The sequence below is a fragment of the Heterodontus francisci genome, chromosome 5 (assembly GCF_036365525.1).
Source record: "Heterodontus francisci isolate sHetFra1 chromosome 5, sHetFra1.hap1, whole genome shotgun sequence".
Taxonomy (NCBI): Eukaryota; Metazoa; Chordata; class Chondrichthyes; order Heterodontiformes; family Heterodontidae; genus Heterodontus; species Heterodontus francisci.
In genome coordinates this window covers 9243725-9260702 of record NC_090375.1, presented here as the reverse complement: position 1 = coordinate 9260702, position 16978 = coordinate 9243725, and the positions used below count along the sequence as shown (strand labels likewise).

At 43.0% G+C, this 16978-nt stretch overlaps 1 protein-coding gene across 3 annotated transcripts in view; it reads right to left on the bottom strand.

Annotated features, from left to right (window-relative positions):
* The window catches only part of lama3 (laminin, alpha 3), a 456248-nt gene that overhangs the window by 280054 nt on the left and 159216 nt on the right, over positions 1-16978 (bottom strand). For all 3 annotated transcript variants that reach the window (XM_068031084.1, XM_068031086.1, XM_068031085.1), the window contains exons 8-10: positions 12344-12462; positions 11577-11667; positions 6490-6621 (exon numbers count right to left, since the gene is read on the bottom strand). In XM_068031084.1, coding sequence (XP_067887185.1) covers positions 6490-6621; positions 11577-11667; positions 12344-12462 — 342 coding nt within the window. The remainder of the gene's footprint in view (positions 1-6489; positions 6622-11576; positions 11668-12343; positions 12463-16978) is intronic.

Below are 16978 nucleotides of genomic sequence, written 5' to 3'. Positions count from 1 at the left end.
AGAGGGTACAGAAGAGGTTTACCAGGATGTTGCCTGGTCTGGAGGGCATTAGCTATGAGGAGAGGTTGGATAAACTCGGATTGTTTTCACTGGAACGACGGAGGTGGAGGGGTGACATGATAGAGGTTTACAAAGTTATGAGCGGCATGGACAGAGTGGATAGTCAGAAGTTTTCTCTCAGGGTGGAAGAGTCAGTTACTAGGGGGCATAGGTTTAAGGTGCGAGGGGCAAAGTTTAGAGGGGATGTGCGAGGCAAGTTTTTTTACACAGAGGGTGGTGAGTGCCTGGAACTTGCTGCCGGGGGAGGTGGTGGAAGCAGATACAATAGCGACGTTTAAGAGGCATCTTGACAAATACATGAATAGGATGGGAATAAAGGGATATGGTCCCCAGAAGTGCAGAAGGTTTTAGTTTCGGCAGGCATCAAGATCGGCGCAGGCTTGGAGGGCCGAATAGCCTGTTCCTGTGCTGTACTGTTCTTTGTTCGAAAGATGTTTTTGTCAATGGAAGGTGGTTTCCAGTGGCGTTCCACAGGGCTCAGTGTTGGGTCCCTTGCTATTTGTGGTATATATTAATGGTTTGGACTTAAATGTGGAAGGCATAATTGGGAAATATGCAGATGACACAAAAATTGGTCATGTAGTTGATAGTGAAGAGGATAGCTGTCGACTCCAGAATGATATCAATGGTTTGGTTCAGTAGGCAGAACAGTGGCAAATGGAATTCAATCTGGAGAAGTGTGAACAAAGCAAGGGAATACACAATAAGCGGGAGGATATTGAGAGAGGTAGAAGAAGTGAGAGACCTGGGAGTGCATGTCCACAGGTCCCTGAAGGTGGCAGGACAGGTAGATAAAGTGGTGAAGAAGACATACGGAATGCTTTCCTTTATTGGCCGAGGTATAGAATACAAAAGCAGGGATGTAATGCTGGAACTGTATAAAACACAGGTTAGGCCACAGCTCGAGTATTGCGTACAGTTCTGGTCACCACATTACAGAAAGAACATAATTGCTCTGGAAAGAGTACAGAGATGATTTACAAGAATATTGCCAGGGCTTGAAAGTTGCAGCTATGAGGAAAGATTGGATAGGCTAGGGTTGTTTTCTTTAGAACAGAGGAGGCTGAGGGGTGAGGTGTGCAAAATTATGAGGGACCTATATAGAGTAGACAGGAAGGGCCTATTTCCCCTAGCGGAGAGGTCAATTACCAGGGGCACAGATTTAAGGTGGTTGGTAGAAGGATTAGAGGGGACAGGAGGAAAAACTTTTTCACCCAGAGGGTGGTGGGTGTCTGGAATTCACTGCCCTGGTTGGTGGTGAAGGCAGAAACCCTCAACTCATTTAAAAGCTACCTGGACCTGCTGCTGAAGTGCTGTAACCTGCAAGGCTATGGATGAGGTGCTGGAAGGTGGGATTAGATTGGACGGTGAGTTTTTTTTCAGCCAGCGCAGACACGATGGGCTGAATGGCCTCTTTCTGTGCCGTAACTTTTCTATGATTCTATGGTTCTAAGACTTTCTTGCACTGCAGCTGATCATTGCCGGACACTTGTGTGGCATGAATGTTACTTGTTACTTATCAGCCCAAGCCTGATTGTTGTTCAGGTCTTGCTGCATGTGGGCACAGACTACTTCGTTATCTGAGGGGTTGCAAAACATGCAATCATCAGCAAATATACCCACTTCTGATTTTATGATGGAGAGAAGGTGGTTGGGCCTAGGACACTAACCTAAGGCACTCCAGAACTTATAGCCTCGACACCTAAAGGCACGACCGCCAAATGGAAATCACGGGTGCGCAAGATGCCACAACTGGAGGAGGCTATAGAGGTAGGGAACGCAAGGTCATGGAGGGATTTGGAAATTAGAATGAGAATTTTCAAATTGAGGCATTGCTCAACCTGGAGCCAACGTAGGTCAACAGGCATTTGAGTGAATGGGACTTGGTGCAATTTAGGATTCGGGCAGCACGATTTTGGAGTTTATGGAGGGTGAAAATGTCTGTGTGTTAATATTTCAGGGAACACTAGGCTACCACAGCCTTTGTCATTAGTAAGTGAATGTGATATCTTATTGAACTGAGGAGCTTAACATAGACTCAATTTCACCCAATGTCCACACATACAGATCTTTTTGTCAGTATGAGTCAATGGACAGTGATGGGTTTGTCCTCCCTTGCTAGAAGACACTTAGGCTCATTGTAATGACCTGACCAAGACTGGCCAACTTTGCTGAAAGCATGAATTAAACATCAACTTTCTATACAAGGTCAACACCACTCAATGCATTAATCTTTTGAGGCATCAAGGCGCCTTGAAAAATATATCCTTTTTTAGCCTTACTTGTATGAGGAAGTATTTCCTATACTTTACATAAGCATTCTCCTTTCAGTAGATGATAAATTGCTGAAATTAGCTGCTATTTTAATATTTTGGGGGAATCTGGATATGCTTAGTACTAATTTGTGTTCTTCTGCCATCAAGAAGTTCATGAAGTAAATATGAAATATAAACAGAAAATCCTACAAACACTCAACAGGTTAGGCATCATCTGTGGAAAGAGGAACAGAGTGAACGTTTCAGATTGATGAACTGGAAGATATTAGAAATTCATCATCTTATAAGCAAGTACAGAGCCAGGGAAAAGAGGGATTGGGTGGGGAATGAACAAAGGGGAAAATCTGTGATAGGGTGGAGGACAAGAGGGATTAAATGACAAAAGAGATGATGGTGCAAGGCAAAAGGGGTGGTCATAAAAGAAGTAATGAAACAATAGATGGGACCAGATGGAGTGTAAATGGTTACCAAATAGCCGTGAGAAAATGGGGACAATAATTAAGATCTAAAGTTGTTAAACTCAATGTTAAGGCCAGAAGGATGTAAAGTGCCTAGCAGTAAAGTAAGATGCTGTTCCTATATTTCCTACAACACTTCAAAAGTACTTCATTGGCTGTAAAGCAGTTTGGGACATCCGATCGTCATGAAAGGTGCTATATAAATACAAATCTTTTTGACTTCTTTTCCTTGAGCTTATGTTCAGCTTCATTGGAACAGTGTAGGAGGTGCGGACAGAGAGGTCAGAGTGGGATGAAGAACTAAAGTAAATGCAAATATGGCCTTCGTTATTTCCTTTTTTTGATCAGTCAAAATTTTACAAATTGCTAACTGTGGCTCAGTATTAGACAACTACCATTAGACAATTAGATATGAACATAAGAACTAGGAGCAGGAGTAGGAAATTCAGCCCCTCGAGCCTGCCCCGCCATTCAATACGATCATGGCTGATCTCATCTTGGCCTCAACACCACCTTCCTGCCTGTTCTCCATAACTCTTCAACCCATTACTAATTAAAAATCTATCTCCTCCTTAAATTTACTCAATGTCCCGGCATCCACCGCACTCTGGGGTGGTAAATTCCACAGACTCGCGACCCTTTGAGAGAAGTAATTTCTCCTCATCTCTGTTTTAAATCTGATACCCCTTATCCCAGAACTATGACCTTTTGTTCTAGTTTGCCCCACAAGAGGAAACATCCTCTCTATGTCTACTTTGTCAATCCCCTTAATCATCTTATATACCTCAATTAGATCTCCTCTCATTCTTCTAAACTCCAGAGAGGAAAGGCCTAAACTGCTCAATCTCTCTTCATAAGACAAACCCCTCATCTCTGGAATCAATCTAGTGAACCTCCTCTGAACTGCCTCCAATGCAACTACACCCCTCCTCAAGTAAGGGGACCAAAACTGTACGCAATACTCCAGGTGTGGTCTCACCAATGCCTTGTACAGTTGCAGCAATACTTCCCTACTTTTATACTCTATTCCTTTAGCAATAAATGCCAAAATTCCATGTGCCTTCCTTATCACCTGCTGTACCTGCAAACTAGTTTTCTGCGATTCATGCACGAGGACACCCAGATCCCTCTGCAATGAAGCACTCTGAAGTTTCTCTCCATTTAGATAATAATTTGCCTTTCTATTCTTCCGACCAAAGTGGATAACCTCACACTTATCCACGTTAAAAATCCATCTGCCAAATTTTGGCCCATTTATCTAATCTATCCATATCCATTTGTAGATTTCTTATTTCTTTATTGCAACTTACTGTCCCACCTATTTTAGTGTCATTTCACACTTATTTTGATCAGATAAAAAATGAATAGTTTTAAAATTTATTTTCCTTTTCTGAACAGATTATTTATCCCATCATCTACTGTCAAATCTCCTTTTAAGTAGCAAGGTATTGTGGAGAGACTAGAAAAACTGGAATTGTTCTCCTTGGAAAAGAAAAGGCTAATGGGAGCTTTAATAGAGGTGTTGAAAATCAGGAAGAGTTTAGATAAAGTAAATAAGGAGAAACTGTTTCCAGTGGCTGGAGGATCAGTAACCAGAGGACACAGATTAAAATAATTGGCAAAAGAGCCAGAGGCAAGAGTAAGCGATTTTTTGTTTTACACAGTGAGTTATTGTGATCTGGAATGTGCTGCCTGAAAGGGTAGTGGAAGCAGATTCAATAGTAACTTTCAAAAGGGAATTGGATAAATACTTGACAAGGAAATACTTACAGGGCTATGAGGAAAGAGCAGGGGGAGTGGGAATAATTGGACAGCTCTTTCTCACAACCAGCACAGGCACGATAGGCCAAATGGTCTCCTTCTGTTCTGTAAGATTCTATGGGCAGGATCTTCTCGCAGCATTCAGGAGCCCGACATCAGGACCAAATAGGGATCCCGAGCCCACACTTGCCAGGAGCCAGACAAAGGGAGCTATTTTCCTGAAGGCAGTCTCCTAATTGGCTGCCTCCACATTCGCCGTCCTGAAGCAGGCTCTCGACGTTGGCGGCTAATCACAGGGCCGGCAGCTGCAGAGCCTTGCCAACCCCACCCAGTGGTGGGTGCTGTTGAGGCAGGTCTGGGAATGCCAAGGTGCCTCAAAATGGAGGTGCTCCTGGAGACATAAATTTAAACTAAAAATTCAAAGGGGAGAAGCAGGCAGGCCCCTTTGAGCGGAGAGGAAACCCCTCCGGCGGCAGCATTTGTTCTGTGGGTGCAGCTTTTGGTGCTGACAGTCCCGTCATTGGGGGATGGAGCCTCTGCAGGGAGGCTGCCTCCATGGTCCTGGCGGCTTTCAGACCTGGTGGCCTTCAAACGCAGCGGGAGGCCGCTCTGCCGGTGGCAAAATGCCAGCAAGCTCTTTAATTCAACTCTAATTGGGGCCTTAAATATGCAAATTGGCTGCCCCCCTCTGTTCAGCAGGCAGCTCATCCCCCACCCCGGCGGCGAATGCGTTGGAGAGTCGTCCTGACACAGCTCCTTGCTATTTTCCCAGACCCTCCCTCCAAGCCTGCAGGCACTGGGCCAGGAAAATTCAGACCTATACTTCTAAAGGAAACTCTAATATGTTTGAAAGATTACATCTAAGTTATAAAATAGTAAAATTGGTATTAATTTACAAAACAACATGCTCAGGTTGACTGTAACCAGCTTTTAAAAGTAGACTTGTAGCTAGGGTTCATTTTTAGAGGAAAGAATTCATAAGCAGAGAAGTTATGTTAAAATTATACAAAAACTCGGTCAAACCGCACTTGGAGTACTGTGCATAGCTCTGGTCACCATATTACAAAAAGGATACAGAAGTGCTGGAGAAAGTGCAAAAAAAGATTGAAAACAATGATACCAGGCTGAGAGGGTACAATTAGCAGGAAAGTCTGAACAGGCTGGGGTTCTTTTCTCGAGAAAATCGAATTGTGGGGTGATCTATTGGAGGTTTTTAAATTATTAAGGGGTTCAATTGGGTAGGCGTAGAGAGGATGTTTCCACTTGTGAAGGGAGCCCAAAACTAATGGTCATAAGTAAGATAGTCATTCATAAATTCAATAAGGAATTCAGGAGAAACTTAGTCACCCAGAAACAGGTGAGAATGTGGAACTCACTACCAAATGGAACAGTTGAGGCATTTAAGGGGAAGCTCGATAAATACATGAGGGAGAAAGGAATAGAAGGATATGTAAATAAAGTGTGACGACATAAGGCGGGAGGAGGCTTGTGTGGAGCATAAATACAGGCATAGACCTGTATGGTCTGTGTCTCTGCTGTAGATTCTATGCAATTTTGTGCCTATCCATTTGCACTTTCTGGACTATCTCCATACAGTAAACGCCCACTGGCCCTATCCAAATGAGGTGCCTGCCCACTTTGGTAGGAATTAGTCTTGGAGGGCATCAACAGGTCGTGAGGCTGTCAAAGTACTAGGATTGTGAACTGTGTGAATTTCAGAGCCCATAACGTAAGCATGGACCATATACTTAAATCAGAGATCCGATCATGATGTGTCAAATTCTCCAACCGGAATAAGTAGAGTATTAGATTGCTGACATTGCAAGTTGCTTGGAACTGAGCAAAAGGGCATTTAGCTGGATCTCGCATGCACCTTCCAGGAATATGAACAAAGTGAGTCCTTAAAGACACACGTATAAAGCTGTAATACTTACGAAGGCACTGAGGAAAGTTGTAGTATCCATGGGAACAGGTGTCGCAGTGTTCACCACTGAACTGAGGTTTGCAGCGACATAGACCTGTTGTTTCTTCACATCCGTCTGTAAATTCAGGATTACACCTGCAGGCTGAAGAGAATAAGATACAGTTTTTAGGCTTTATTTTTAAATCGAATTTAAAACTCTCATACATGTGTTCAAATCCCTCAGAAAATGCTGGAAATACTCATCAGGTCAGGCAGCAGCTGTGCAGCAAGAAATAGAATTAAGAGTTAACCATTCTGACAAAAGGTCATCGACCTGAAATGTTAACACTGTTTCTTTCTCCACAGATGTTCCAGACCTCCTGAGTATGTTCCAGCATTTTCTGTTTATATCATCGACAGGATTGCAGCTGCCTGCAACGAATTTGGCATAACTATCAGCCTCAAGAAAACGAACATCATGGGACAGCACGTCAGAAATGCTCCATCCATCAATATCGGCGACCACGCTCTGGATGTGGTTCAAGAGTTCACCTACCTAGGCTCAACTATCACCAGTAACCTATCTCTCGATGCAGAAATCAACAAGCGCATGGGAGAGGCGTCCTCTGCTATGTCCAAACTGGCCAAGAGAGTGTGGGAAAATGGCGCACTGACACGGAAGACAAAAATCCGAGTGTATCAAGCCTGTGACCTCAGTACCTTGCTCTACAGCAGCGAGGCCTGGACAACGTATGTCAGCCAAGAGCGACATCTCAATTCATTCCATCTTCGCTGCCTCCGGAGAATCCTTGGCATCAGGTGGCGGGACCGTATCTCCAACACAGAAGTCCTCGAGGCAGCCAACATCCCCAGCTTATACACCCTACTGAGTCAGCGGCGCATGAGATGGCTTGGCCATGTGAGCCGCATGGAAGATGGCAGGATCCCCAAGGACACATTGTACAGCGAACTCGTCACTGGTATCAGACCCACCGACCGTCCATGTCTCCGCTTTAAAGACGCCTGCAAACGCGACATAAAGTCCTGTGACATTGACCACAAGTCGTGGGAGTCAGTTGCCAGTGATCGCCTGAGCTGGCGGGCAGCCATAAAGGCGGGGCTAAAGAGTGGCAAGTCGAAGGGACTTAGCTGTTGGCAGGAGAAAAGACAGACGTGCATGGAGAGAGTCAACTGTGTAACAACCCCGACAACCAATTTTATCTGCAGCGCCTGTGGAAGAGTCTGTCACTCTAGAATTGGCCTTTAAAGCCACTCCAGGCGCTGCTTCACAAACTACTGACTACCTCCAGGCGCTTACCCATTGTCTCTCGAGACAAGGAGCCGAAGTAGATGATGATTTCAGATTTCCAGCATCTGCAGTGTTTTGCTTTCATTCAAATCTCTCCATGGCCTGTCCCTCCTTATCTGTGTAACCTCCTCCAGTCCTACAAGCCTCTGAGATCTCTGCATTCCTGAAATCCTGAACAGCTCTGATATTCATCGCTCTAGTATTGGCAGCCCTGCTTTCCGCTGCTAAGGCCCGAAGCTCTGGAATTCCCTTCCCAAATCTCTCTGCCTCTTTCTCCTCCTTTAAGATGCTCTGTAAACCTACCTCTTTGACCCAGCTTTTGGTCACCTGTCCTAATATCTCCATATGTGGTTTGGTGTCAAATTTTGTTTGATAATTGCCCCTGTGAAGGACCTTGGGATGCTTTACTATGATGAAGGCATATATAAATGCAAGCTGTCTTTTAGACAATAGATAACTACGCTGATATAATCAATGTAACTTATTCAAGTTAAATATTTTGAACTGTTTATTTAGAGGAAATTTGCAGGTGAAAGAATATTAAACAATATTAATATAATGTACTAAGCCTCTGGGTCCCTAGCCACAATCTGTTTTGTTATCCACTAATGGGAAAGAAGTAATTTCCTGAGTATATATTGGCAGTGAGAAATCTTGCCCCCTGCTAGGGTTCTTCAAAAAGTCACAACTGCAGTGTCAGTGATTGTCCCTTCATTGCCTGCTATTTTCCAACATGGTCTAGTTGCAGTATGTTTCTTGAAGGCCAGCAGGCACCCAGAGCTCTGCTGCATTCCCTACATTCAGCAAACCCATTAGACAACAGTAAGTAGATGAATGACAAAAAGATAACTAATCATAGAAACCTACAGCAAAGAAAGAGGTCATTCAGCCCATCATGTCTGTGCGAGCTCTTTGAAAGAGTTACCCAATTAATCCCACTCTCCCTGCTCTTTGCCCATTGCCCAGAAAAATTATTCTTCTCAAATATTTATCCATTTCCTTTTTGAAAGTTACTTTTAATTCGGGTGGCACAGTGGTGCAGTGGTTAGCACCGCAGCCTCACATCTCCAGCGACCCGGGTTCAATTCTGGGTACTGCCTGTGCGGAGTTTGCAAGTTCTCCCTGTGACCGCGTGGGTTTCCGCCGGGTGCTCCGGTTTCCTCCCACATGCCAAAGACTTGCAGGTTGATAGGTAAATTGGCCATTGTAAATTGCCCCTAGTGTAGGTAGGTGGTAGGAGAATGGTGGGGATGTGGTAGGGAATATGGGATTAATGTAGGATTAGTATAAATGGGTGGTTGTTGGTCGGCACAGACACGGTGGAAGGGCCTGTTTCAGTGCTATATCTCTAAATAAATAAATCTGCTTCCACTGCCCTTACAGGCAGTGCACTCCAGATCATAACAACATCAGTGTCCATTATTTGCAATAATCATATACCTGGAGATAGCTTTTGCTTTGTGCCCAAAGTTAAAGGGAAATTACAGAACTATTAGTAAACTGAATTACATTCTCTGGCAGCTCCATTCCAACAGGGAAAATAAGGCAAAATCAGAAACAGGCAAATCAGGGAAAGCAACCTCTTCTTGCTTAGAGTCGAGTCATCCCTAGTTCTAGATTCTCCCAAAAGGGGAAACACCCTTTCCACACCCACCCTGTCAAGACCCCTCAGGATCTTCGATATTTCAATCAAGTCGCCTCTTACTCTTCGAAACACCAGTGGATACAAGCCTAGCCTGTCCAACCTTTCCTCGTAAGACAACCCGCCCATTCCAGGTATTAGACTAGTAAACCTTCTCTGTACTGCTTCCAATACATTTACATCCTTCCTTAAATAAGGAGATTAATACAATACACAGTACTCCAGATGTGGTCTCACCAATGCCCTGTATAACTGAAGCATTACCTCCCTACATTTGTATTCAATTCCCCTCGCAATAAACGCGAGCATTCTATTAGCTTTCCTAATTACGTGCTGTACCTGCATACTAACCTTTTGCAATTCACGCACTAGGACACCCAGATCCCTCTGCATCTCAGAGCTCTGCAATCTCTCACCATTTAGATAATATGTTTCTTTTTTATTCTTCCTGACAAAATGGACAATTTCACATTTTCCCACATTATACTCCATTTACCATATATTTGCCCACTCATTTAACCTATCTATATCCCTATGTCCTCTTCACAATTTACTTTCCTACCTATCTTTGTGTCATCAGCAAATTTAGTAACCATACCTTCAGTCCCTTTATAAATTGTAAAAAGTTGAGGACCCAGCACTGATCCCTGCAGCACACCACTTGTTACATCTTGCCAACTAGAAAATGACCCATTAATGCCTACTCTGTTTGTTAGCTAGCCAATCTTCTATCCATGCCAATATGCTACCCACTATATCATGAGCTTTTATCTTCTGCAATAACCTTTGATGTGGCACCTTATCAAATGTCTTCTGGAAAAGTACAGTACATCCACATGTTACTTCTTCAAAGAACTCCAATAAATTGGTTAAACATGATTTCCCTTTCACAAAACCATGTTGACTCTGTCTGATTACCTTGAATTTTTCTAAGTGCCCTGCTATAACATCTTTAATAATAGTTTCTAATGTTTTCCTTATGACAAATGTTAAGCTAACTGGCCTGTCGTTTCCTGCTTTTTGCCTCCCTCTCATTTTGAATTAAAGAGTTGCATTGTCTATTTTCCAATCTAACGGAATCTTCCCCGAATCTAGGAAATTTTGGAAAATCAGAACCAATGTATCAACTATCTCACTAGCCTAGGATGAAGTCCATCAGAACCCGGGGACTTGTCAGCCCGCAGCTCCAACAATTTGCTCAGTACCACTTCCCTGGTGATTGTAATTTTCTTGAGTTCCTTCCTCCCTTCCATTTCCTGATATACAGCTATTTCTGGGATGTTACTTGTATCCTCTATAGTGAAGACTAATGCAAAATACCTGTTCAATTCATCTGCCATCTCCTTATTTTCCCTTACTAATTCCCCAGACTCACTTTCTATAGGACCAACACTCACTTTGTTAACTCTTCTTTTTTAAATATTTATAGAAACTCTTACTATCTGTTTTGATATTTCTAGCTAGCTTTCTCTCGTACTCTAATTTTTCCTTCCTTATCAATCTCTCCCAGTGCCTTGCTTAATATTTGTCCCTCAACCAGCATTACTGAAACAATGATTTGTCATCATTTCATTACTATCTCTGGGAGCTTGCTGTGTGCAAACTGGCTGCCAAGTTTCCTGCATTACAACAGCGACTATATTTCAAAAAGTATTTCATTGACTGTAAAGTACTGTGAGGTGTTCTGAGGTAGTGAAAGTCACTATATAAATGCAAGTCTTTCTTTCCTTCTTTTCATTGGGTTAGGTAACCATAAAGAGGGTAAAATAAAGAGGGAATATAGAAATTTTTAACAATCTCCTTTCATGTTACTCTTCTATTTTCACTGCAACACTTTGAGCAATTAAAATAATAAATTTGGAAACTCAGTGCGTTCTCAACTATTGTTCAGAAATAACAGAGGAGTAATTTTAACCTAACCACTTCTTCGCCGGGAAACTGAGGGGATCAGTGATGATGCTGGTTTAACACCACAACCGATTTTACTCATGATGGAAGTCAAAGGCCAGCAGCAACATCAGGCAGGGTGCAAAACTGGCGTTCCGCCCGATCACATGGAATTTCCACTCGACGGGTTAGGTTACAATTACCCCCAAAATGTTTCAGTGAAAGGTGTTACAATAATCAATTTTACTGGTGGAAAAGGAAAAATACAGGAAAAACATACGTAAACAGCCATCCGTTGCCTCCTTTGGAACTCCATATGGTCGATAATAAAATGGTGCACACCGCTCACAGTTTATTCCTGCAGTGTTGTGCTATGGAGAAATTTAGAGACACATGACTCACCAAGACCTCCGCTACTGTAGATGCTTATTAGTCTGTGACTCGTCAATTAGCATATTAACAACTGAGCTATTATTTTATGAAATCAAATTCAACCTCTAATGTTAAGTTTTCAACTTGGAAATTCAGCAAAAAAATACTTTCCTTCATGTGCCAATTGCCATTGAATGGAACTGCTTGGTACTGGTTAATGATATGCTATTTATTTAGTGCTTGTGCACAGGCTGGACTGTAGGCAGCCAAATTCAAACACCATATCACCATGGTGAAGCCAGTATCACAGAAATCAGTTGCTGTATCTATTTACTGACTCATTAAAAAGGTATTGTGTGTCTTCTCAAAAGAAAGGGGCATTGCTGTTAATACATTTGAGACATTTTTGCTGCCAAAGCGTAATATTCATTCAGGCTTTAAAAAATGTTTTATGGCTTCTTTTTTTTAGCAACTCAAATATCAAAGTCAGCAGAATTTGTAAATTTTTATTCTAGCTTTAAGACAAATCAAGGCAACCAGTTTTAACAAATATTGTTGGAAATATCTGTTTTGGAAAAACAAACAGGGATACATGACATACGCTTCTCAGAAATGAAGCCTTCATCTATCAATTAATGAAAGTATTCGTCCTGACTTGAACAGTATGCCTCATACCTGGCAGTTCAGGCAAACACCTCCACCTTCATAGCGCCCGTGGATGTTCATGCTTGTTCTGTGCTGGCTGACTTCAGCATCATAATAACAATCCTTAGCATGTCCGTGGCAGTTACAGGCTGTATAATGATGCGAGAAATTATCATAATGCCCATCTTGTCAATACTTCCACTATACAAAAATAAACAATACCAACTTGGAGGATGGTGTGGTTGCAGTGGCCATGCTGACACAATGCAAAGAGCCTAGAAAACCCATATCCATTAGTCATTTAATTAGTTCTACATCAATCGGATACTTTGTGATACAAAATGCAGTTAGAAGTGTATAAATGATCCAGAAAGCATTACTGAATTCATGTTTTGATACACTCTTACATGAAAGAACCAAGCCCTAAATCCTGCAACAGCACTTATTATTACAAATCGGGTCTTGAATATAAGTTTATCTTCAGACTTATTTTTAGATCTCTGCAAGTGATTTTCCTCTCTGTCCTAAGGTGGGCTCCAAAACACATGCAGGAATCACGTCAGGAGCCCAAGCAACATCTCCAAATACCCAACAACTTGCATTTATCTAACGCTTTTAACATAGCAAAACGTTTCATAGGAACGTTATCAGATAATATTTGACACCGAGCCACCTAAGGCCATTTTACGTCAGATTCTTTTTTATTCATTCATGGGATGTGGGTGTCGCTGGCCAAGCCAGCATTTAGTGCCCATCCCTCATTACCCTTGAGAAGATGGTGGTGAGCTGCCTTCTTGAACCGCTGCAGTCCATGTGGGGTAGGTACACCCAAAGTGCTGTTGGGAAAGGGAGTTCCAGGATTTTGACCCAGTGACAGTGAAGGAATGGCGATATAGTTTCAAGTCAGGATGGTGTGTGACATGGAGGGGAACTTGCAGGTGGTGGTGCTCCCATGAATCTGCTGCCCTTGTCCTTCTAGGTGGTAGAGGTCGCAGGTTTGGAAGGTGCTGTCGAAGTAGCCTTGGTGCGTTGCTGCAGTGCATCTTGTAGATGGTACACACTGCTGCCACTGTGCGTCGGTGGTGGAGGGAATGAATGTTTGTGAATGGGGTGCCAATCAAGCGGGCTGCTTTGTCCTGGATGGTGTCAAGCTTCCTGAGTGTTGTTGGAGCTGCACCTATCCAGGCAAGTGGAGAGTATTCCATCACACTCCTGACTTGTGCCTTGTAGATGGTGGACAGGCTTTGGGGAGTCAGGAGGTGAGTTACTTGCCGCAGGAATCCTAGCCTCTGACCAGCTCTTGTAGCCACGGTATTTATGGCTACTCCAGTTCAGTTTCTGGTCAATGGTAACCCTAGGATGTTGATAGTGGGGGATTCAGCGATCATAATGCCATTGAATGTCAAGGGAAGATGGTTAGCTTCTCTCTTGTTGGAGATGGTCAATGCCTGGCACTTGGGAGGCGTAAATGTTACTTGCCACTTATCAGCCCAAGCTTGGTTATTGTCCAGGTCTTGCTGCATTTCTACATGGACTGCTTCATTATCTGAGGAGTTGTGAATGGTGCTGAACATTGTGCAATCATCAGCCAACATCCCCACTAATGACCAAAAGCTTGATCAAAGAATTGCTTTTGAGGAGCGTCTTAAAGGTGTTATGCACATGTAAAGTGCAGCAATTGAAAATACAGAACTCACCCTGGAGAGTTATAAAAATTGGCTTTTCATTTTAGAAGTGGACAATGTGCTAAAACATGGCTGCCGAAGGTTGAAAGAATGGACTTTGTAGATTCAAAGTGTCTGGGCAAAGACAAAAGAATACATTCAATATGAAAAGGTGTCAATTGACCTATCCTAAACCCATCAAGAGACATTTTTGAATTGAATGGGTTCTTCTGAAACAAAGAAGGTGTGAAGTAGGCACATCCTGGGCCATTGTCGGTCACCACAGGGAGGAAAATCCCTGTCTCCCAGCAGAGGTGAGATGGGAGAACCTTTTAGCTTTAGAGGTAGCTCACTGAAGAGAGAGAGAGGGAGACCCAGGAAGAAGCATCACAAAAGCTTGTCTAGCTGAGAGCTGGGGGAAGATCCAACAAGCCAAGAAGGAAGGCACACTGCTGTAAATTTGACATTTTAACCTTGTACAGCAGTGAATTGGAAGTGATCCTCTGTCTTCAAACTGAACTTTCAACCAAGAATGAAATCTATAAACACTCAGGCCTGCAACCAACAAGAACTTGACTTCCGAGAGAATTCAACAGGTTTACTGTGAACCCCGAAACTGTACCTCACTTGAAAACCACTTATTCCTTTTCCTCTCTATCGGTCTCTTCTTGTGTGTGTGCGAGTGAATGTGTGAGTGGGTGCAGTTGGGACAATTTCAGGTTAAGGCATATTGCTCAATAAGTAATTAATCTTCTGTTTTAAACTTACAAGAAAACCTGTCACTGTCTGTTTATTTGACAAATAAAATACAAACCCTAATAACAAAAAACACTTGCTGCGGTCAGGTGGGAGTTGAACACTGCGGACCACCCACACCCCTCACCACGTGGCCATAACAAATTAAAATCAGGGGTGCATAACAAGCCAGAATTCGGGGAGCTCAGAGATCTTGGAGGGTAGCCAGGCAGTAGGGAGTTACAGAGATGAAGATGGAGTAAGGTCATGGATGAATAAGAATGCAAGGATGAGAATTTTAAAATCAAGGATTTGCTGGACCAGGTGGCAATGCAGGGCAGCGGGCACAGGGGTGCTGGATGAGCGGACTAGGTGAGTATTCGGATAGAGGCAGCAGAGGTTTGGAGGAGCTGAAGTTTATGGAGGGTGGAAAAGGGGATGCCGGCCAAGACAGCATTGGAATAGTCGAGTCTGGCAATATTACAATCAATTCTTGTGCAGTTATTAGATTGAACACATACAGTTATTCAAGAATTTCACAGGAATTCAGGAGAAACCACTTTATTCTGAGAGTAAGAACGTAGAACTAGCTACCACATGGGAATGGGGGAGGCGAATAGCATAGATGCAATTCAGGGGAAGCTAGATAAGTACATGAGAGAGAGAAATAGAAGGATTTGTTGATAAGGTGAGATGATGTGGGGTGAGAGGAAGCTTGTGTGGAATATAAAGACTAGCATAGACAGTTGGGCCCAATGGCCTGTTTCTGTGTTGTAAATTTTGTGTAATTTTAGGTATTTAATCTATTGCCCACGAGCATCATATTTTCTTTATCATACTATCCTTTGAAAACAACTGTAAAACAGGTTTTCTGGCCAGTAGTTGATAAAGAGCTGTATATAGTTATAGGAATAGCAATGAGGTATTGGGGTACAGCTATAGTATAATGCAATGATGATGAGTACAGATTTTTTTTTTAACGAATGCTAGAAATTGGAAATTAAAATATTTTTCTTTCAGATACTGGCCATCCTAATATTTTGCGAGTGACCCTACATCAAAACTCTGCTTTCTTATAAAGGATATCTGAAATGTTAATCTATCTTCCACTATCAGATAATAGACAAATGGGTGGTTGATGGTCAGCACAGACTCGGTGGGCCGAAGGGCCTGTTTCAGTGCTGTATCTCTAAACTAAACTAAACAAACCTGAACTCATCCAAAACTCTGCTGCCCATATTCTAAATCAAACCAAGTCATGTTATAATTAGAATTAGAACATTACAGCGCAGTACAGGCCCTTCGGCCCTCGATGTTGCGCCGACCTGTGAAACCATCTACCTACACTATTCCATTTTCATCCATATGTCTATCCAATGACCATTTAAATGCCCTTAAAGTTGGCGAGTCTACTACTGTTGCAGGCAGGGCGTTCCACGCCCCTACTACTCTCTGAGTAAAGAAACTACCTCTGACATCTGTCCTATATCTATCACCCCTCAACTTAAAGCTATGTCCCCTCGTGTTTGCCATCACCATCCGAGGAAAAAGACTCTCACTATCCACCCTATCTAACCCTCTGATTATCTTATATGTCTCTATTAAGTCACCTCTCCTCCTCCTTCTCTCCAACGAAAACAACCTCAAGTCCCTCAGCCTTTCCTCGTAAGACCTTCCCTCCATACCAGGCAACATCCTAGTAAATCTCCTCTGCACCCTTTCCAAAGCTTCCACATCCTTCCTATAATGCGGTGACCAGAACTGCACACAGTACTCCAGGTGCGGTCTCACCAGAGTTTTGTACAGCTGCAGCATGACCTCGTGGCTCCGAAACTCGATCCCCCTACTAATAAAAGCTAACACACCATATGCCTTCTTAACAGCCCTATTAACCTGGGTAGCAACCTTCAGGGATTTATGTACCTGGACACCAAGATCTCTCTGCTCATCTACACTACCAAGAATCTTCCCATTAGCCCAGTACTCTGCATTCCTGTTACTCCTTCCAAAGTGAATCACCTCACACTTTTCCGCATTAAACTCCATTTGCCATCTCTCAGCCCAGCTCTGCAGCCTATCTATGTCCCTCTGTAACCTACAACATCCTTCGGCACTATCCACAACTCCACCGACCTTCGTGTCATCCGCAAATTTACTAACCCACCCTTCTACACCTTCTTCCAGGTCATTTATAAAAATGACAAACAGCAGTGGCCCCAAAACAGATCCTTGCGGTACACCACTAGTAACTAAACTCCAGGATGAA